The 24,191-nt window shown below is 35.8% G+C and overlaps 1 protein-coding gene across 7 annotated transcripts in view; it reads left to right on the plus strand.

Moving 5' to 3' along the window:
* TCF12 (transcription factor 12) overlaps window positions 1-24,191 on the plus strand; it is a gene marked incomplete at both ends in the record, with an annotated part of 325,036 nt that overhangs the window by 185,557 nt on the left and 115,288 nt on the right. For all 7 annotated transcript variants that reach the window (XM_084240807.1, XM_084240804.1, XM_084240806.1 and 4 more), the window contains one exon: window positions 19,915-19,979. In XM_084240807.1, the coding sequence (XP_084096933.1) occupies window positions 19,915-19,979 (65 nt within the window). The remainder of the gene's footprint in view (window positions 1-19,914; window positions 19,980-24,191) is intronic.

The following is a 24,191-nucleotide window of genomic DNA, read 5'->3' on the forward strand; positions in this document are numbered from 1 at the left end:
GTACCACATGGGGCTCAGACCTCTCCTGCCACGCCCACTGCTTCCCTCAGCAGTGTATTTCGTCACTCTGCCTGTTCTGTTCCCCGCTCTGGCTTTGGTGAATCCTCTCACCCTCCTGCACTTCTGACTGTACCTAGTGCTTGTATAAATAAATAAATAAATCTTTGAAAAAATAAATAAAATTAAAAGCTATTTCCCATGCCCAAATAGTCTAACTCACTATCTCTCCAATCTTTTCCTTAACTTCTCTTATCTCTACTCCCACCTTTCTCCCTCTCATCCTGTCTTCCCTGCCCTCCTCTCTCTTCTCTGCTCCTGATGCACTTTAGTTGGGGATAGGAAGGCAGGTAGTTTAGATCAACATTTCTCAAGCTTTAATTCTCATAAGAATCATATTAGGAGCTTGCTAAAATGCAAATTCTAATTCAGGTGATCTGACATTCTGATTTTTATAAACCTTCATGCCCATGCCTCTAGCATGAGTATTAAACACTTTGAGTGGGGTTAAAACATGATGTTTTTGTGTTTCATTTCTGTAAGTATATGTAACTTGGGGAATTGCTCATATTGTCATTACAAATACCTTTAAAATTTTCAAATTAATTTTTCCAAACTCTTTAGTTTTCCTAAGGTGGTGACAATGAAGGTAATACTAGTGTAAAGTGGTTACAGAGGAGAACCACTACCAGAGGAAAATATAACTGATTTTGGTGAGATTTTTCTTTTTATTCTTAAAAATTTGTCCATCTCTCATTAGTAGTGAATTACAAATGAACTGGAAAGTGAAAAAAACTACTGAATCTGTCCTAACTCATTACTCTTTCATGTTGCAGATTATTCATGTTAAAATCACTGATAATGAATACCATTATATATTGTAATAAATTAGGACATTTGTGTAGAACACTGCTTGTTATCAATTCCTACTTCTATGATATAAAAAAGGATTCAAATCCATACCTTAGAACTCTGAGGAAATATGATTAGTCAAGGCAGACATACCAAGACACAAGGGGGCACTGTCTTACCGTTATCTGGTTGAATTTAACAGGTTTTTGTTTACTGTGAATGTCTCTCCAAAAATTCTGTTGTCTTTGTTGTTGTCATAAAAGCTTAAACATTATATGTTCTTCTAAAGCTATAATCCTTAAGCCAACTAAGCTTTCAGAGTTCAAGTCAAATGTGCTCTTAGCAAAATTCAGGAACTTTTCATTGTACTTGGCATGACTCTGGGAAGAGTGGATTATTTGAGGATTGGCAGTAGTGTAACACATTTAGTCATTAGTATTTAGGTCTGTGGTAGGGTAAATCACTGTAAAAACAATTCAGTTGCTTTGGAGAAATATAGTGCCTGTGTTCTGCAGAAAAGAGTTGGGATAAAGATGGAACTGTTATGAGCTGCAGCTGCATTTGCCATCAAATACCAAGTTGGTGCTGATGAATGTTTTGTTTTTATTGTCATGGAAACTTGGAGCTAGAGAATGGATATTCTATTCATCTGGGAAAATAGCAATTCCTTGCATAAAACATAAGGACCTTCCAAAGCAGTTCTTAAAATAGATATAGACTGAAAATAATCCAGAAAGTTGGGAAAGTAAATGCGGAAGAAATACAATCATTTCTGGATCACTTCTTGTTTTCGCAATTCTATGAATATAACTTCATTCAGCTTTTAAACTTATTATTTGCTGCTAGAAAGTTGAATTCTCGGGAGGATGGTGTTTGTTTAATCAGTATATGATAGTTACCAACCCTTTTATACTTCTTCATTAATCTTAAGGTATCTGTTAGGAACTCTAAATTTACATCCCATTAAACAGTTACTTATGATCTCTGAATAATCTTTTTGGTTTCATTCATGTGCTATAAAGTTCCATTAGATATTTTTAAGCATTTGATAGAGTTAGAGAAGAAAAGCTTTACTCAAAATAAGAATGTAATGAAACACGAAGATCATTCTATAGTTGGGAAATATATATATGTTTCATTTCAAAAACCTTAAAAATGAAAGTAAATACTTATGCATATTTTATGAAGTTTTTTTTTTTTTAAGATTTATATTTATATATACAAGCACTGGGTACAGTCAGAAGCACAGGAGGGTGAGAGAATTCACCAGAGCCAGAGCGGTGAACAGAATAGGCAGATCGACGAAATACACTGCTGAGGGGAGCAGCGGTTGGCAGGAGAGGTCTGCGCGCCATGTGGGACCCTTGCCGTTGGCCGGGGATGGAACTGGCACTGCAGAGGCTGTGGGCAGCTTCGCAGCACAGCGCTCAACCACTGTGCCACCGGGGAGGCCCTTTATGAAGTTTTGAATAAAAAAAATCACAGGACAAAATGCAAGGAATTTTTGTTTCAATTACAGCAACTTTAATTTAAAAAACACAAATATTTGAAATGATAGTAAAATATAAAGTAGCAATACAAATTAAGAGTTTCTAAACTTTATACTTAAGGGGGGGAGGGTTATGAGTTATGATGGATTTACCAACAGTTACCACCAAATTTATATTATCTCTGCAAAGGAAACAAGCAAATTTTATGGCTTCATGAAAAATCACAAGGAAGAAAAAATTAGAGTAGATCATTTTAGGCAGGAAATTCAAGGAAGTCTTGCTTCTCTGATAAGTTAATATTTGAGCTGAAATCTGAAAGTTCTGGGGCCTCCCTGGTAGTAGCACAGTAGTTAAAGTCTCAGCGCTATGAAGCTATCACCAGCCACTGTGGCATGAGTTCGATCCCTGGCCAGGAAGCTGTCCCATGTGGCACAACAGACCTTTCCTGTCTTGCCCGCTGCTCCCCTCAGCAGTGTATTTCAGCGAATCCACCTTTTCTACTCCCCATTCTGTCTCTGGTGAATCATCTCACTTCCTCACACCTCTGGCCTTGACCCCAATTTTTGTATGCATAAATAAATCTTTAAAAAAAATAGTAAAATACAAGTTTATGAAGACAATTGGAAAAAACAAGTGTTCAATGTTCAGGTGGATTTTTAAGCAATACAGTTAACTAGAACATGACCAATTTTCTCACATGAGACAGGTTTAGCATTAGAATTATAAATCTGAAGTTTAAGTTGTCAGGATGTAGGAATCTCTCAAAGAATAAAATTGTTTCAAAATTTTAAATGTGAGTTTTACTGTTATTGAATTTTTTTCCAAAATAATAAGTAGTTTTTATTACTGAATACAATTCGATGAACAAACAATTCAGAAAAATGTCAAAAACAAGTGTAAATATACTTTAGCTTACATTGTTGGAAACATACTCTGAAGAAGCAGTAAACTCTAAGGATACATGAGATTACATGTAGAGAATTAGTCAACATGCCAAAAGAAAATAGAGGAGGGCCTCCCTGGTGGCATAGGCAGTTGAGCACAGCGCTGTGAAGCTGTCCGCAGCCTCTGCAGTGCGGGTTCAATCCAGGCCGGCCAGTGAGAATCCCACATGGCGTGGCAGACCTTTCCTGTCTCGCCCGCTGCTCCGCTCAGCAGTGTATTTCAGTCAGTCTGTCTGCTCTGTTCCCCACTCTCTCTGGTGAATTCTCTCACCCTCCCATGCATCTGGCCTGTACCCCAGTTCTTGTATGCATGAATAAATAAATCTTAAAAAAAAAAAAAAAAGAAAGAAAGAAATTAGAGGATAAACTCTGAACTGGACATTTATCCCATAACTGAAATGATGAGAAAGAACTGGAAAATTGCCAACTTTTTAACCTTTTAGAAATAACAGTGTGTATAGTTAAGTAGAGAAGATCATATACTTAGAGCAGTTTGTTCTAGATTCAAATATGTCAGCAGATTTAGTGGAGTTCAAAGTAATTTAGAAATAAAACATCTGACATTAGAAATAAGAGAAACTCTTTATATTGTCATAAAAACAAAAATTGTTTAACAAAGTTTTTAGAGTTTAGATTTGCTGTTTATTGAACCCAATTTTTATATTAATAAGTCTGAGCAAGATGTATTTAGTTTGAATATTCCAAAAAAAGTAAAGATAGTAGCAAATTTGGAATCCGTTGTGTTATACTATCTGCTACTATACAAACTTCTCTGAGCAGTTTTTTGGTTAGAAAATGTGATTTTTTAGAGGAGTCACATCCTGGTAGGTCCTGTCTCCCTGATGTATAAAAATGAGTTTACTAGAGAAAGACAAAGAGAATACTTCTCTCCCCCCCCCCCCCGCCCCATTTACTGATAGGGAGGGTCTGGTGTAAGGATATCTAAAAGGTGTAAAGCTGAGAATAGTTCTTCTAGTCAACCAAAATAATAAAACTGGAACAGTGCACCTCCCTGGTGGCACAGGGGTTAAAGTCTCAGAGCTCTCAAGCTATCACCAGCCACTGCCACATGAGTGCCAAAAGTTTCATAGTCGTCCAGATTAAACCACTAGTTTTCGAACATTGGTTAATAGACAGTATGTGAAAGAAGGGAAATAAGCAAGGTGAGTCCCACAATTTCCTACTGACTGCCTAGAAAAAAAGATTTCAGACAACTGCAAAAAAAGCAGAATTCAGAGAAACCAAAATGGATAGAGTTTGCAGGGCTTAAAGGAAAGAATACAGCGAAAATGCTTGCTAGCTACAGAGGGATTCCCTCAAATATTTGACTGAATACTGATCTGTGTATGCATGAGAGAAAACCTGAGACAAGGAACGAATCATATTTCTTGAAAGAAATAGACTGAACAATTCCTAAAGCTCACACAAAGCTGAGAATGTTCTTCCAGTCAACCAAAATATATAAAACTAGGAATAGTCGGCTTCCCTCGTGGCACAGGGGTTAAAGTCTCAGAGCTATCATGCTATTGCCAGCCACTGCTGCATGAATTCGATCCCTGGCCAAGGAGCTAACCTCATGGCACTGCACACCTCTCCCATCTCACCCAATGTTCCCCTCAGCAGTGTATTTCAGTAGATCCACCTGTCTGCTTCCTGCTCTGTCTCTGGTGAATCCTTTCAATCCCTGCACCTCTGGCTTACACCCCGGTTCTTGTATACATAAATAAATCTTTTTTAAAAAAAATAACTGGGAATAGTTTTTCTTCTAGCCAACCAAAGTAGAAAGATCTCATTATATAAGGCATTGTGTTGAGTTTTCAGAAAGGTATTGTGTTGGTGAGGCTAAATTAGCCGTGAGCTAATAGATATACTGGACCTGCCTAACAGAACTTAAAGGCAACCCTGCAAAAGGATCATACTGATTCCAAATAATATGACTTCTTAACAGAACAAAATCCAGCATTCCTTGAAGGAATACAATAAAATGTGGCACCCCAAAATGTAAACTTCATAATTAAAAATTACTCAGCATAAAATGGAGGAAATTACCCACAGTAAACCAGGAAAAAGCTAATTAATTAGAAATAGTAGATCAAGAAATTACATTGTTAGGATTATAAGACAAGGATTTTAAAGTAACTCTGGTTTACATATTAAAGGATCTAGTGGAAAAGGACAACTTGCAAAAATAAATTGGGGGGATTTAACAGATAGATGAAAGAGTCAAATTGAAGTGCAACAAACAGAAGATATGATACCAGAGACGAAGAATTCCTTGAAGAATTTCAGTAGATGATACAGTTGCAGGTGAAATCAGTAAACTTGAATATAGGTCCGTAAAAAATCAAAACTGAAACAAAACAAAGTGGTAAGAGACAGAACCATGGAACAATGTCAAATATCTAATAATGTGTGATGGACGTTTCAGATGGAGGAGAGAGAAAAAAAATCATAGATTCAGGATTTAAACACACACACACACGCGCGCGCGGCATGTGTTCAAACTGCTGAAAACCAACAAAGAAAAAATCTCAAAGGCAGAAAAACGCTTTTCAGTACAAACTGCAAGCAAGAATATGATGGAATGTTACCTTTACTGTATTAAAAACAACTATCACCCAAAGGTATGTACTATTGAAAATACTTTTTAAAAGTGAGAACAAGGGGGGGAAAAGTGAGAACAAGACTTTCAGGCACATGAAAAGGTGAGCACCTCCATTCCACTGGATTTGTGCTACAATATATATAAAGTAAGACTAAATGGAATATTCAGTCCCAAAATAGGTTGAAAAAAGAAAGAACAAATGAGACCAATAGAAGACATGGAACAAATGGTAGATTTAACTCCAACTGTATCCATAATCACATTAAATGTAAAATAGTCAAAATGAAGCACATAGAGAAACAAGAGACTGAAAAAAGTTTTTTCACTTTTTCTCTGTTGTATTTTCCAGTGGCTTTTGCACATATTTTAAAGAACAGGTTCTTCTTCACTTAATGTCTAATATTTTTGGAAACTGTGAGTTTAAGCAAAATGACTAAATTGCAAAACAATTTTATATTAAGCTAGATGATATGTACAGAGTTAAATTCCTATAGCATATTTCTGGTCATGAAAACATCACCAAGCTATTAAATCAATATTCCAAACACTTCTAATATCAAATACTCACTTGTGTTTATTAATTTTCCAACACATTCCAGTTCAGGGTCTTGTGTGGCCAAATTGCTTATACAAGCAGCTCAGGGTTCAAGGCAGAATCCAGTCCTAGAGAGGAGACACTTTGATTGTAGGGTGCTCGCACACACAGGCACACAAACACTCACACACTCTCAGATTGGGACAAATATATCAGTGAACCTAACATGCACACTATTGAGTTGTGGGAGGAAACCAGACTACCCAGAGGAAACCCACACAGACATGAGGAAAACAGTCAGGAATCATTTTTCCCCCCTCATCAATGATAATAATGAAATAAGATCTTTGAAACATCATACCCCTACCTTATATTACTATAGTGAACACTGCGACATGTTTACACACTGCTATCATTGTTTCTTTGTTTTACTTAATAAGTGCAGTCTGCCCTCCTTCCTCTGTGAGCTTCAGACAACAACCAACTTATTTTGAACCAGTGACTTACAACCGTCAGATCCAATGTTATCTCCTATATCCATTTACCCAGCATGAGGGATAAAAGGTTGAAGATTACATCCAAGCTTATCTACTGTTTCCTCTATGTTACAGAATCTACAGCTTTTAACATTCACTTTAGATTCTCCTCTTTTTATGCCTTCTTCATTTCTTTTAAAATCCTTGCCACCTTTTCCAAATCTTGCATGCTTTCTTTGGTGAATCTGTTTCTCTTTATTGCAGTTGTGAGAACAGAATATTATTTGTAGTAAGTATACCAGTAATGCTAGAGATATACCCATTCATCAGTGTTAATTGGAGTGAAGCTGTCAGTTTTAAATGAAATTGAAAGGCATAAAGAATGTTAGAACCTTTAAAATATCCAAAAGTTCCCTTTAAATTATTTCCCTGTGATCTGCTTTCTCCTTTTTAAGATTTTCCCTCAAGTGCTGATAATCAAGATACACTTATACAAATTTCTACTGAATATATTTCATTTAAAAAAATTTAGTCTTTATCTTTTTTGCACTGTTAAAGTATGTATGCATGATAATTTATCCTTAAAAAGATTCAGTGAGGTGAAATTGTCTTGTTTCACGGTTGAGACAACTAAGGAACAGAGAGGTTAGGGAATGATGTTATTAAGAAGTGAATGGGGGGCCCTCCTGGTGGCACAGGGGTTAAAGTCTCAAATGCTGTCAGGCTGTCACCAGCCATTACAGTATGAGTTCCATCCCTGGCCATTGAGCTGACCCACATGGTGCATCAAACCTCTCCTGTCTTACTTGCTGCTCCCCTCAGCGGTGTATTTCAGTAGATTTGCCTGTTCTGCTCCCTACTCTGTCGCTGGTGAACCCTCTCATTCCCCACACCTCTGGCCTACCCCCCAGTTCTTGTATACATAAATAAATAAAAGTAAATCTTTGAAAATAAAAGTTAATTGGGAATTTAAACCCAATTAGTCTGTGTTCAGAGTCTTTGTAACCAATTCCCCATGCCTCCTCCCTGATTTTATTGTTATAGTGTTATTTTCCTTTTCTTTGTTCCCTTATTCTTTCATTTCTTCCTTCATTTCTCCTTTCAGCCAGTATTTTGTACAGACCTACTATGACTTAAATAGATTAATATAAACATTATAATGAAGTAGTCTGTTAAAAAAAGTTATACCTGACTCACAAATGAACTTTAGATTCTAACTCACTGAGAACTTAAGACCAGTCTTTACCACTTTTCAAACTATATAGGTAGGATGCCAGTAAATTTCAATACCAGAGACCTCTCAATGACATTTGAATGTCTCATACCTCAGAGTCCTTGTCATGTAGCAAGAAACATATTTAAATCTTACAGACCACAAAGAGGATTTAAAACTCTTGGGCTTTCTCCATCTGTTTCAACAAAATAGAATGGTCTGATCATTTGCTCTATCTGTGTATATTTTCTATAAATTGGAGGGTATAGAGTTCCAGGGATGTTTATTATGTTAATAATGTTTACTGACATTTAGAATTTTTCTTACTAAGTAGGTTGAATTCTTTGTAATTCTGAGTATATTGACTTCGGTTTGCTATATTCAGTATACAATACAGTTAAATACCTGAAACATGTATAAATGTATAATAATCTTATACACTTCATTTTTACAACATAGCACCATTATTCCAAAAGTCTCTACATATCTACTTGTTTTTATTAGCTTATTGTCTTCCTTTTACTACTGATTGTGCCCAAATTTACATTCTGTCAGATGAGGATGACTGATTAAAAGCAAAACAGGTGAGAATGTCAATTTCATGGGATGTTAAAACAGAGATCACAAGTCCAAATTTGTGTTAACAAACCCCATTCTCCAGGTAAAGAATTGAGGCTTTAATGATTTGTCCATGTCACACAGTTCACAGCAGAGAAATGAATATACCTCCTGCCTTTCATGTCCATGTTTATTTTAATCCATTACACAATTTCTGACCAGACAGTTGGTGAAAGGTAGCGGTTTCAGTGATTGGTGATTGGTTTCTTTCTTTCTGTTCCAGTTCTTGCTGTCAAGGGAAACTAGCTAATTAACAATCATTTATTATCCACTATTTTAGAGCATAGTTCTCTTAAACTGTCTCTCTGCTTCCATGTGGCTCTATGCCATAGATGGAGCCTTGGAGTAGAATCTGTCCCTGGCACACAAATAAAACAAGTCTGGAATTCCCATACCAATGTTTTCTGAACAAGTGGCATCTGCCTTTTGATCTCTGGGTGTGATATAAAACAGACTTAACACTGACCTTGCCTGGTAAGGTCATGCTTTAACAACCAAAATACAGAAAGACGTGAGAAAATCACAGGAGTTAAAAATAATGAGATTAATGTTCTGTTTATCTTTGTATGATGCAAGAAATTTCTGAGAAGCATTGATACAGGTTTTGGTGGAATGGGGTAAGTGTGTCAGAAGCAGTCAATTATTTGTGTGCGAGTACCAAGATTTTGATAATTTGCTCCCCAGCTTCCCCTCACCTAGATTATTTGGTGCTATGTCTCTTGCCTAACTTTCTTTTCTTTTCTTCTTTATTTTAGGTTGATAGAGATAGACAAGGTTAAGATCTTGAAGGATTGACTCAATTTATACAACTTTCCCTAGAAAGTTGTAAAGCATCAATTGAATTATTTCCAATCTTTTTTTTAAATTAATTTATTTATTTATACGAGCACTGGGTACAGTCAGAAACGCGGGAGGGTGAGAGAATTCACCAGAGCCAGAGCAGAGAACAGAACAGGCAGACTGACGAAATACACTGCTGAGGGGGAGCAGGGGATGTGGCAGGAGAGGTCTGTGTGCCATGTGGGACCCTCGCTGGTGACCGGGGATCAAACTGGCGCTGCAGAGTCTGTGGCAGCTTAGCAGCCCAGTGCTCAACTGCTGCACCACCAGGGGAGGCCCTTCCAATCCTTTTTTAAGAATGGGATAAACATTAAGATACAAAGTTGCTTGAGTATTTTTTGAGAATTGCATTAATGATACTTTCACCTAAAATGCAGACAAAAATAATTCCTAGTTCTGTAATCTCTTGGATTGTAATAAAAATGTAGCATCTTCATTTTAAATTCTAAAGAACATGTGATTGGGGAAGTGTGGGGACATTAAATGAGAGAACACTCTTAAATAATGAACCTAAAAGTAACAATGCAAGATGTACATGTTTTCAGGGACAATTTAGAAAATGTAATTAAGTAAAATGTCTCAAAGGAGTAGAATTTACATTTTGGGCTATCATTTCTACAATGAATACTATATGTGTTACATATAGTTACAGTTAGACCATAAAATGGTCCAGAAACATTTGATAAATGATTAAAATTGATGAAAATGTATATCTTTTTCTACTCTGTTCGTTACTAATTTTTAACTACCTAGCTGCCCTACCTCCATGTGAGTCTTGCATTTTAATGTCCTCATCCAGGGGTTATAATGGCTAAAAGGCAAATGATTTTGTGTGAATCTTCTCATCCTTCTCTATTTGTTTATATTTGATGTGTGAATCTGAGTTTAGATGGAGAACATGAGGGAGGATAGCTAGATTGGTGAATGTTTGCATCCTCGACTGTTTCTTCTCGGGCTTTAGTCTCAAATAATTTCCCTTTTCAAATTGCCAGTGTCTGACTGTGTGCTCTTCTCAGGGATTATCCTTGAGATACTTGATTGATGCCTTACAATTCTTTAAGAATTATTGAGTGGGAAGCTGCTTACATTTCTGATGCCTGTCACAGGAAGTTAGTGCAGAGTTAAGATGGAATAAGTGATGAGATAAAGGCTAGCTTAGAAAAGTGATTACAACTGGGAATTTGCTAATGACTGACCTCTATAGGGATCGTGGAGTTTATCACTAATCTCACTCACACTTGGCATTTTCCTATGCTGCTGCCTCATCATTCATAGCTGTGTGAGTAATTTGGCATGGAGTGAACAAGAGGAGGGCATAGAGAGTCCAGCAGCTGTGCTTGTTGGCACTAGATATTTAAATATCTTCAATGTAGCCAGCAGTGTGCTTGGCACAAATGTTGGCCAGTAATACTTAAACAAATTGTTGTGAAGAAAATAGGCAGGCATTTTGTTTAAGCCCTCTTTCTCTTTTCTTTTCTTTAAAAAAAAAAAAAGTTACTTTGAGATCCTTTTTAGATTTTTTTCCTGCAAGTTTGAGCAAATTGCTACTAAAATGAAGTCTTGTCATTCTAGTAGCATTGACCTAGGTTCTTTGAGACAAGAACTTCCAAGGACTTTATAAGCATTAATTAAACTCTGCAGCTCTGTGTGAGGTACATGTTACTGAGCTGATTTTCCTAAAAGAGTGAGTGGGTCCATTGATGTTAAGTGACTTGTAACTTGTCCAGTGTGCTCAGTAGAAAGCAACAAGAGCCAAAAACTCAATCCAGTAATTACAGTTCCTAGATCTCTGCTGTTATACCAACAGCATTACAGGTTTACATACTTTGTAGGATATTTTATGTTTTTCCAAGTGGTTAGTGTGATTTCAACTGCATGAAACTTAGGTATTCTTCACCCACAAAATAAGAGGAAAACCTCCATGTGCAAAGAAGTGAGGTAAATAATGACTCTTCAGTGACATCCATGAAGAAAAGTATTCAAAATGGTGATCAAATTTAGATTTGTGCCCAAATACTTTGATTTACCTACAGAAGGATTTTGTTGTTTCTCTAAAAACTAAATATGGACAAAGATCTTCATTAATATATTGAAATAATTCACTTTGAAACATAGTTATGTTGATTTAGGTAACATTTTAAAAATATCCAGGAATTCTGTTCTTCCCCCCCAAAACAAAACAGTCTAATGCTACATATATTTAAATGATAGGTTGTGGAATTTTTTATTTAGTAAGTGATAAGTTTGAATTTTTAGGTGCAAATCCATATGCATTAGAAAAGTGAACATTGAGGGCTTCCCTGGTGGCACAGGGGTGACAGTCTCAGCACTATCACTCTCATCAGCCACTGCAGCATGAATTCAATACCTGGCCAGGGAGTTGACCCAACATGGCACAGCAGACCTCTCTTGTCAAAACCCGCTGCTCCCCTCAGCAGTGTATTTCAGTCAGTCTGCCTGTTCTGCTCCCTACTCTGTCTCTGGTGAATCCTCTCATCCACCCCCCAGCATATCTAGCCTACACCCTAGTTCTTATATCCATAAATAAATAAAAATAAATCTTAAAAGAAAAATAAACATTGAAATAATACTGACTTTCAAACATTTAGGTACATTATTTGTTCTGATTTGAGTTACTTGTGAGTGAAAAAACCACAACTGATCATGTTCTAGGTATATCTAGATGCCATTATACAACTCTGATCATGCAGTCAACAATTATGTCCTGAGTGGCATATATATTCATTGAAGTTAGTAAGCTTTAGTTTGCTGGAAATTTTCAGATAGTACTGGAATGCTGCAGAAATAAATTCTACAGTAGCTTCCATAATATATTTTTATCTCTGGTCATTTCCTCATGAAGCATTTTTGGTTTTGAATTTTTAGGAAAAGAATATTTATAGACTGGACAGGTTTTTTGGTTTTTTTTTTTTTTTTTTTTTTCAGATTTATTTCTTTATACAAGAACTGGGGTATAGGCCAGAGGCACAGGAGGGTGAGGGAATTCACCAGAGACAGAGTGGGGAACAGAACAGGCAGATTGACTGAAATACACTGCTGAGGGGAGTAGCGGTTGAGATAGCAGAGGTCTGCCACACCATGTAGGTATCTCCCTGGCCGGCCAGGAATTTAACCCACGCTGTGGAGGCTGCGGACAGCTTCACAGCGCTGCTCTCAACCCACTGCGCCACCAGGGAGGCCCCTAGACTGGAGAGTTTTAAAAAGCATGTTTCCAAGCCAGTAGATTGAGATCTAGAAGAGTTCTCAAGTATTATTGTCATATCCCACAATTGTTAGTAGCTTTCTTCAGTCACTCCTTAGTATTAACTGGATTTCTAGTAAGAAGAAAAATGAAACTAGAAACTGTACTATCAGTGTAAGTAAAGCACCTTTCACAGTATCTTATATAGAATAAACAGCTAGTAGACAAGTGCTTCTTCCTATCACCATGTCCACAGCAATCTCAAGACCTTGAGAATAAAGGAAAGAAAACGAAAGAGTCCCTGAGTGCTATGTAAGTTTATGGAAAGTTAAGCAGAAAACCCAGGGACTACTTAAACCAAAGTGAGTCAACAAAGAAATGCCATGTGTCTCAGAACAGGTGTGCATCAATTTCTCCACCATATTCTGTTGAAATATGTTGGAAGCCAGTGGTCCTTTGGTGCAAACACAGTCATGGATTTCACAGCATAGCTATAACTCTTAGGTCTCTGAAGTAGGTGTTTTGCACTGTGCATTTGCATGGCCACCATATCAATTAATAGTGTTAAATTGTTTTAAATATATCCACCCAAACAAATTCCTGCACTGGTCATCTGCAGTTTCTAAAGATGCCATTATGCAACCTCTGATCGTGTCCAACTTGTTCGATTTTATAGTCAAACTGAGTCCCAAAAAGACAATATCTCAATAGGTATTTTTCTGACAGTCACTTGAAGCAAGAGAGTAACATCATGTGCCCTTTGTAAGAACTGAAAGAATAGCAATTACTTGTGAGAGAAATCACCACAATGGATCATGTTCTAGGTATATCCAGAGTCGTTTTTTTGAGTAGTAGGGTTTTGCTGCCAATCATTTTTGGAATGATTGTCACTAAGGCTTTTTTTCCAACAGGAATAAGTAAGTATCACATCTATTACTGGGTTGGTTGATTCGTAGAAGCTACCTGTAGGTCTAAACAGAAAAATTGTTTATTATTATTATTATTATTATTATTATTATTATTATTATTTAAATTTTATTTTTATATCCCCCTTACAATTACAACCCCCTTATTTTGACCCCAATCCCTCCTTTCCCCGCCCCCCATCCCCCACAGAGTGTCTCTGGTTCGTAGTTGTTTGTTGATTTTGATATTTTCTTTCTTATAGTTATTCTTTTTCCTGGTCCATTATTTAAATTTTCTAGATTCCTGCTATGGGGGAGACCATCCGGTGTTTTTCTTTTTCTTTCTGGCTTATTTCACTGAGCATGATCCCTTCCAGCGCCATCCATGTTGCTGCAAATGGCATGTGTTTATCTTTTTTGAATGCTAAGTAATATTCCATGGTGTATATGTACCACATCTTCTTGATCCAGTCATCTATTTTTGGGCATTTGGGTTGTTTCCAAAGCTTAGCTATTGTAAACAGTGCTGCTATAAACATAGGGGTGCAGGTGCTCTTTGGAATTGATGTTTCTTTGTCCTTTGGGTAAATATCTAGGAGTGGAATTGCTGTATCATATGCTTTATTTGGGTTCTATCTAATACCTAAGAGTGTGATCAGAATATGAGAATTCTAAACCTCTGCCAGAAAAAGGGTGGTATAACATGCTGTTAAGAATTCAGTGTTTTGGGCTTCACAGTGGCACAGAGGTTGAGTGCTGCGCTGTGAAGCTGTCCGCAGCCTCTGCAGCACGGGTTCAATTCCCAGCCAGCCAGGGAGAAACCCACGTGGTGCGGCAGACCTCTCCTGTCCTGCCCGCTGTTCCCCTCAGCTGTGTCTTTGGTCTGTCTGCCTGTTCTACTCCCCTCTCTCACCCTCTCGTGCCTCTGACCTGTACCTCAGTTCCTGTATAAATAAATCATTTAAAAAAATTAAAAAAGAAAAAGAATGTAGTGTCAAACAGCTGTGCCTTCTGGTTCTTTCAGTTACCTAATAATTCTGAGCTTGTTTCTTCCTTTTCTGAGTGTTTGTAATTGGGTTGGAGAGGAATGAGAATATAGAACTGTGCCTGTCTATCCCCAACCTCAATTTGGCTACTGACTATGTCCTTTGCCATTATCTTTTGAAGAAGTCTTTACAGACTAATGTTAGCATTAATTTCTTTCTGGAACAAGCAGTGAAGAGTTGTATCTTGAAGTATGTTACTGGTAAAGGAACAAGATGACTTAGATTTTTTTTTTCAGTACTGAGAAAATTTGTTAGAGTAATTATTGCCTGTGCTAGTTCATGTGTCTTAAACAACTAGGTTAACTTTAGTAATTAGCTGTTTCTTGAGCAGTTGTTTGAACACTTCAGGTCAGTCAAAATCACCTATCATTTCTTAATTGTCAATTTGAGATCAAAATACAGAGTCTCACTAGTATAAACCGTGTAATCAAGCTACTTAAAATGCTTTTGCACACAAGATACAAAATATGTCTGGTGACTTGATTTACCATGTACATAAATATCTACTAGAAATATGTTGCTTTTCTACTAGAATTGGGGTCTTAGCCCAAAGAAAATCAATGATTTAGAGCAGGGGAAAATGGCATTTTTGATTTTTACCAAATTCTAAGTGAAATTTAGTAAGCCCTTCAATTCTGAAGGAGGATAGCAAGAGTCCTAGCAATACCTATGATTTTATCACCATTAGAACAGATATTCTCATTGCATAATATAGTTTTTGTAGATAGCTTAAATATCATTTATGCTTTGCAATTACCATTGTTAATAGCTCTGCTTCTAGAGCTTACTATTTAATGTGTTGATTAAAAAAAAATACATACATTACCATGCAACAAATTTGTTTTTTTAACATTCTGATGATAACATGTCAACTTTCTTTATAATACTATATAATTGGTTTTGTACATTTAAAAACATTCTGAGAAGCCTGCCAAAGGAACTCATGGTGTGCTAATACCCCCCACACAAATAATCCCAGTAAATTCTTTGTGTTTTTCCATTGCTGTTTCAAGGGAAATTAGATATATGTTAAGTAAACTGTGTTTCGCTGACATTTACTGTTAACACTGTCCACATACTGTGTTTATATGTATTTATGTAAAAGTTAGCAGAAATCCATAATACAGTAGCCAGAAGTTTTTGTTATTTGCCAGCCACCTGAAATAGAATAGATTATATGATTCTTTTTAATTCCTGAAAATAGTTTTTGTGAAAAGTAATTTTGAAAGAATTAAAGATGAATATTCTTTAAATCTCAGGAGTAATGTACATTATTATGCATGTACCCAAACTTCTAAGCTCCTAAGAAATCACTAGTTTCTGATAAATTAAAGGTGAAGCAAAAATGTTACTTACATTTCAAAAAATCTCATTGAATAGATTATCATTTTTATTCTTTTAAAGATTTATTTTATTTGTACAAGAACTGGGGTGTAGGCCAGAGGTGCAGGGGGTGAGAGGATTCACCAGAGACAGAGTGGGGAGCAGAACAGGCAGATCTACTGAAATATACTGCTGAGGGGAGCAGTGGGTGAGACAGGAGAGGGCTGCTTTGCCATGTGGGTCAGCCCCCTGGCCAAGATCTCATGCTGCAGTGGCTGGTGACAGCTTGATAGCCCTGAGACTTTTAACTCCTGTGCCACCAGGTAGGCCCTAAGTATCATTTTAAAAACAAGTTCTCAACTTTCTATTTCAGAGGAAACTTACTTTGTAGTGTATTTAGCTTTTATTAAATTAATTTTCATTCTCTGATTTGAATATCCTTTGTGAAAGGGAAAGTTTAGGAATTTTAATAGACACAGGAAAGTAAGTTTTAAAACTGTATATTTAAAACAGTATCTTATGGATAGTCTCCACATAGTTAAATACAATTAAATTAAAATTGTATTTGAAAGCTGTGCTTTATTTAAAGGAGAGCTAATACAGTATTGATCTTTTACTTTCTTCCCTTTTCTACCTTCACCAAAAAGAGTTCTTTACTAGGATATTTAAGTGAAAACATAAAAGACCTTAAGTTTTTGCTTAGTTTTAAGTCTTTATTAAAGCAATTTGTCAAGAACAGGAGTTTGTAGGGTAAAAAGGACTTTAGAGCCTCCCTGTTGATGCAAGGGGTTAAGATGCAACCTATGAAGCTGTCCGCAGCCTCTGCAGTATGAGTTTGATTCCCCGGCCAGCCAGGGTGCTACCCACATGGCACAGCATACCTTTCCTGACTCACCCTCTGCTCCCCTCAGCAGTGTACTTTGGTCAATCTGCCTGTTCTGTTCCCTACTCTGTCTGTGGTGAATCCTGTCGCCCCCGCCCCACACCTTTGGCCTGTACCCCAGCTCTTGTATGCATCAATAAATCTTTTTTTAAAAAAAAATGATTAGTGCATATTTCAGCCTGTAAGTTGATTGTCTCTACTGTGGTGAATGACACGCTATTGATAGTCTTTTTTAATTTAACTTTGTTATTTGTTTAATGTGTTAATGTAGTCTCCCAGTTCTTCTGCCAAGTATAGAAATATGATTTGATTTTAAAGGCAGTATTTTCTTAAATATTTTGAGAAGGACATATATTGAAATGCTTTTAATTTTTTGTTTATTTTTGGTAATATAAGTAGCATACGATTCAGGTGTTCATTGTTAAGATTCAACATTGAAAATGGCTCCATGCCCTCTAATAGATGATGATTGGACAAAGAAGTGTGTCTTTTTCCATCCAATCATCTAATAATGGGCATATAGGTTGTGTCTGACTCCTGGCTATTGTAAATATGCTGCATAAAAGAGGTACATCTATCTCTTCAAATTACTGTCTTTGTATTTTTCTGATAAATACCCCAGAGTAGGATTACTGGATCACATGAAAATTTCTATTTTTAATTTTTTGAGGATTCTCTATACTGCTTTCCATAATAGCTGTACCAGTTTACTTTCTTAGCAACAATATACAAGGGTTCCTTCTTCGTATCCTCTCCAACACTTGCTTTTGTCTTTGAATAATAGCCATTCTCGCAGGTGTGTGATGATACCACACTGTTGTTTTAATTTGTATTTCCCTAATAATAAGAGGTGATAAACATCTTTTAAAATGCCTGTTGTCTTCTTTGAAAAAATGTCTGTTTTGACCCTCTGCCCATTTTTCGGTTGGGCTGTTTGTCATTTTATGAAGTTTTAATATATAACAGGTATTTATACTTGTTGGACATATGTGTAAATATATTCTTCCAGAGAAGAATATTTCATAAACTTTATTTGATTAATAAAGTAATAACTTCAAACTGTAGGTGTGTACTGTTCTTTTCCTCCCAGTACCTTTTCTGCCAGTCATTCTTAGTGGGCACTTCCCTTCAACCTCTACCATTGTCCTGGTCCAAAAGGGACCTCAACTTTCGATGAGTCATAATTATAAATGTACAGTTTCTTGTTTTGTGAGATTAGATCACCCAAGTGTAGACTAGTAACCATATTTTGTTATACAACTATAAGCTGATAATTCAGTGCGTATTATAAAATTATGGTGAAGTTCTTAGAACCTTAGTAATTTTAGATACTTTGTAACTTCTTGTGAGATTTAATGGTATTGTCATTGCTGATACCTTGGAATTAAAAAAAGTTAATTCTGGAATTGTCATTTTTCATTTGTGCCTTCACATTTGATAATAACATCAGACTGTGGGGCCTCCCTAGTGGCACAGGAGTTAAAAGTCTCAGTGCTAACACTCTATCACCAGCCACTGCGACATGAGTTGGATTCCCAGCCAGGGAGCTGACCCACATGGTGTAGCAGACCTCTCCTGTCACACCCACTGCTCCCTTCAGCAGTGTATTTTAGTAGATCCGCCTGTTATGTTCCCCACTCTCTGTGGTGAATCCTCTCACTCCCCGTACCTCTGGCCTACACCCCAGTTCTTGTATGTATAAATAAATTAAAAAAATCTTTAAAAAATATATAACATCAGACTGTGATCCCTGCAGATACCTTTTTAGCAACGTATCTATCTGTGACTGTTTAGTTGAAAACATTTGTAAATTTACTGAACATACTTCAACTCTAGTGTGTCAAAAAGCAAATAAATGATGTCAATTGCCAGCACTATGGGACATCTGCTCTCCCTCTTGAACTGGCCAGTACCATTTTTGACACTTCACCATCTGACTTTTGAATTGTAAATTCAGTCTCAGCAGAAATTCTTACACGTTTCCAGGAAGGGTATAAATTTGCCATGATGACTTCAGAGAATAATAAGGCAATACTTTGTGAAGTTGAAATTGTATATCCTTTAATCCAGCAGTTCTACTTATTTGTGTCTATCCTGGAGAAACTCTTATGTGTGTGTACAGAACAATTGCTGCGGGGATATTTGTTTTAGTACTGTTCATGATAACAGAAACCAGCTGCTTTTTTTTAAAGTTTATTTTATATATTTTTTACATCATTTTTCATTTTTGTACAATGTATGCATTTTCATCTTGGTTATCATCCCGGTAAAATTCCCCCCCCACCCTTGTTTTGATCCTACTCCCTTCTCCACTATGTTTATTTTTAAATAGGGAAATAGGTATTCCCCTGTTTAGATAATGGGATATTATTTGAACTTGGTTTTATTGGATAATGGGACATTTCATAGCAGTCAAAATTGAATTAGGTGTCTATTATCAACACATATCTCAAGAACATATACTATTGCATGAAAACAAAAATTTCAGAAGGAAGATATCATGTGATACTGTTTGAATGTATTAAACACAAACAGTAATGCTTATTACTGTGTACATAAATGTATATTAAAAGGTAAAAAATATATATGGCAATTATATATACCGTGTTATGATGATGGTTTTCTTGGGATCTAGAGTGAGATTTAAATTATATCTAAGAGAGAGAGAGATAGAAATATTCAATTTGAAGCCAGTGTTCTTACCAGTAGATTCATGGAGTCATATACTTGGCTAAATAACTATCCATTCTTTTGATTTTTTTTTTAAATATTACACAATGAAGATTTTTTTTTTTTTAGTAAAATATGTGCTATTTTATTTAGCAAGTCAGAATTTGACTATTAAGCTGACTATGGTGATTGTTTTAAAATTGTATTTGTTAAATGTTATCTTCTTGATCCTAATTTGTCCTCTCTACTTCCAAACCCCAGTATCATTACCATGAAGCTGAATTGATTGCCAATATTATTTTCTTTGTTTTATAGGAAAAACATCAGAAAGGGGCTCATTTTCCCTGTACAGCAGAGACACCGGATTACCAGGATGTCAAGTAAGTTTAATAAATATAGAAGTAGTGAGGCGATTTTTTTAACATATAAAGAAAGGCTTTAGTAGGGGAGGTAGAAACATATCCAATTTATTTTACCTTAATTTGTGACTAACTATGGTGTTTTTTTAGCAGTTAAGCATTTTCTTCTGCCTTCTGTTTTAACATTTCCCTTCTTCAGTTCAGTTCACAGACTTTTTCTAATATCCAAGATTTTCATAACCCACTTTCGTTTTAACGGGAAGCAAAGCAACTTTCTCACCCCTTACAAAATACTTCTGAAAATGATTTTTGCATATTTCTTCATAAAATCATCAAAGTTGCTAATACATTACTGACCATACATTAATATCCTGTGATATTAATATTATATGATAGTATAATATTTAATATTATATTTTAACACATACTATTATTACATACTTTTATTTTGTATACATATTTTGTATACACTTTTTACTCCTCTCCATTCCAATCCTGCATCTAACCAATTTTTAGACTTTTTTTCAACTCTTCCATATTCCCTAGCATGATGCATTTCTACTCAATAGCTATCTTCTCTGCTCTGCACTCCCACCCCCCTATGTTGTAGACTGAGAATCCTGAACACTCAGTTAATCTGAAGATTCCCATTAGAATCAAGCCAAAATTAATAGTGTAGCAAGAAAATATATTAAACTTGTTTTTTGCTGTCTGCATGCCTTTCATGAGGCCCACCTTAATTTCAGATATGGGTATATGAGTCAATTTTAACTATCATGCTAACAGTAGTACTCCATTTAATACATATCCCATAATTATGCCAATCAGAACACCTAGGTTGAAATTCCAGTTTTACAAGTAACAAGGTAGTCCTAAGACAACTTAAACTTTAAATCCCATCGCCACATTGATTTCCTCATTTGAAAAGTAGAATTAGCAATTTCTACCTCTGTCTGCTTTAGGACTCTGAAGATTAAACTTCATGTACTTGTGAAAACATTTGGAAAAATAAATTCATATTTTTTGAACTTTTGAGTCATATAACCCACAGAGCAAAAATTATTTTGAGTTCTTAATATTATTTTTTTACAAGTAAAATTTTTTTATTAATTATTTTTTTATTATTTATATCATTGTTCATTTTTAACAATATTTGCTTCCCCCCACTCTTCCATTTCCTTCAGCCATATTTCTTCTTAATTCAGAGAAAATCAGTTGAGGAATTGGTATAATTTTTACCATCCTCTTCCTCAGTTCTTTCCAAGCTGTCATCAGTGTCCTTACTCCCCTCCACTTACAGGGTATGCTATCATCAAACCCCTGTAAGTTCTTTTCATGGTCCTACTGTTGGGATAGATATTCTGGTAGAGGGGAAAGGAGTTTGGTACTGGGAATTGTTTTCAGTGGACATCTAAAAAGACAGTGGGGTCACAGTTAAGTTAAACTTTTTTGATAAATCCATATGAAATCTAGTCACAGCTTAAAGAGCCTAGATCTTTGGATTTGGGCTGTGTTTTTTGTTTGCCTTTTTTTTAAATGAACTTCCACTGTTTTTGTTTTGTTTTGTTTTTTGCGTAGAAGAACTGGGATATAGGCCAGAGATGTAGGAGTTTGGGGGGAATAAGAGGATTCACCAGAGACAGAGTGAGGAGCAGAGCAGGCAAATCTACTGATATACACTGCTGAAGGGAGCAGCAAGTGAGACAGAAGAGGTCTGCTTTGTCTTATGGGTTAACACCCTGGCTCAAACTCAAAATGCATGGCCTAGACTTAACCCTTAGGCCACCAGGGAGGCCCTAGGGCTATGTTGATTTTGAAAAATATGTTGCAGCTATACTGCAGCATAACAATACCCCTGAAATCTAGTCTATGCTCTTACCTCTTACACAGGAGAGGCCTGGGAATTTAAGTTTTTGACAAGTGCCACAAGTGATTCTAATTCAGATGGATTTGGAATTATGCTTTGAGAAGCCCAGGCCCTCTGTGTAAGTCACATATAAGTATTTTATATGAAATATAAAAGAAGTTACCTTTAGATCACTATTTAACAGTTTATAACTTGTTGGAGCAGTTTGGCAAGCCTATGAACCAGAAAACATGGTTGATGGAATGTATGAAATATAAAGTAACAGTATTGCTATATGCAAGATTTAAAGATATTCAAGTGAGGGGAACATTTGTTTCTGAAGAATTAATAAAGAATGCATAATCCACAGAGCAGAAACCTCCAAATTCAATACAGAGGAGAGAAGATTATACTGCTGTAAAAACAAATACTACCAATGAAGAAAGGAGGGCACTTAAAACAAGAGGAGGGATTCTTTTTTGTGAAAAGAACAATGACATTACTGTTTATTATTGTGACTTAGCTCTGACTTTGCTGCAGATACCAGCAGAAATTGTAATAGAGATAGCATTGCTGATTTTAGGCCAAAGTAGTAGACTCAGGAAATTTAAGAGTTAAAAAAAAAAAGTGTGATACCAATTCAAAGAAAAATCTGTATTGTAAACATTTATTATAATGACTCAGAGAAGACAAAAATAAACAGCTAATTGGCTGCCATTTTGTCTTACCTATTCACAAGCAACATAAAAATCTTAACCACACAATAATAGAGGGAAATATCAATAGTGACTACAAAATTATATCCAAATGCCACTTTGAAACCATTTTTTGTCAACAGAATCCCCCAAGGAACATTAACTCTGCTATTAATGTACATAAAATGCTGCTGACATACTGCAAAATTCAGCCTAATTTAATAATGCCTGATGGGCCTTACTTCATGTTAAAATGATGTAATAATATGTTGCTAAATGAGTCTCCTCATATTACCTTCACAGCAATCGAATAACTGATGAGCCATTAAAAGGAAATTGTTGTAGCAGTATTACTGGAAACATTGATAGATCATTTTGCAATTGAATTTTTTTATTGATTTAACACAAAGCATGGAAGCTAGGATCTTTGTTATCTATAGGTATATTACTTTAAAAATTGCCACTATGCAGTGAAAAATACTTCGTTTCTCTTTGAGATCTCTTAGAAAAGTATTTGTGTAGTTTAACTTTTTCTCAAAGTGTTGATACCTAGAAGATGGCAGGATGCTGCTTTTTTCCAAAATGGTTTTAAGTTTCATCAATTCAGATATTATGCCCTTGAGAAAAATGATGATTAACTTTAAAGACTCAGTTAATGGTGGTTTGGAAACTTACCCATACCATTTTTTCTTTAGCATACTCTTTCCATTATAACCACTCTCATTATATATAGACATTTGATAATGATTGATAAAAGAGTGAATACATCAGGAAGATACAACAAAGAAAAATGTGTGCATACCTAATAACAGAGCTTCAAAGTAAATAAAGCAAAACTTGATACAATTAGAGAAAAATAGGCAAATTCACAATCATAGTTGAAAATTTTAATACCACTCTCAGCAGTTGACAGAATAACTAGACAAAATTAATACAGAACTGAATAAACTACCAATTGCCTTCACCTAATGAATTTGCTTACAACTCTATTCCCAACAACTAAAGAATATAAATTCCTTTCAAGAGCACATGTTATATTCAGTACTAAACCATATGCTGATCCCTTAAATTAGTGTCAGTAAATTGAAAATGTTTGAAATCAGAGATATTCTCTGACCACAGAAGAATTAAATTAGAAATTAGTAAAATATCTAGAAAAATACCAAATGTTTGCAATTAAAGTGGTATCTAATCTGTGATTTTAAAAAGAAATCAGAAGGGGATTTAGAAAGTATTTCTAATTGAATTTTAATGAAATATCACAATTTGTTGGTGCAGCTAAAGCAATGCCTAGAAGTAAATGTGTAGCTTTAAATGCTTATATTTAAAAATAACATCTGAAGGGCCTCCCTGGTGGTGCAAGGAGTTAAGCATCAGCACTGTGTTGCCATCTGCAGCTACTGCAGCATGAATTCTGTCCTTGGCCAGGGAGCTGACCCACATGGCGCAGCAGACCTCTCCTGACTCACCCGCTGCTCCCCTTAGCAGTGTATTTCAGTCAGTCTACCTGTTCTGTTCCCCACTCTGTGCGAATCCTCTCACCCTCTAGCACCTCTGGCCTATACCCCAGCTCTTGTATGCATAAATAAATAAATCTTTAACAAAACAAATTAAAATAAAAATAACATCTACAGTGAATGACCTAGTTTCTACCCTAAGAAGCTAGAAAAGAAGCACAGTAGTAGTAGTTGA

The sequence above is a fragment of the Talpa europaea genome (assembly GCF_964194135.1).
Source record: "Talpa europaea genome assembly, chromosome: 8".
Taxonomy (NCBI): domain Eukaryota; kingdom Metazoa; phylum Chordata; class Mammalia; order Eulipotyphla; family Talpidae; genus Talpa; species Talpa europaea.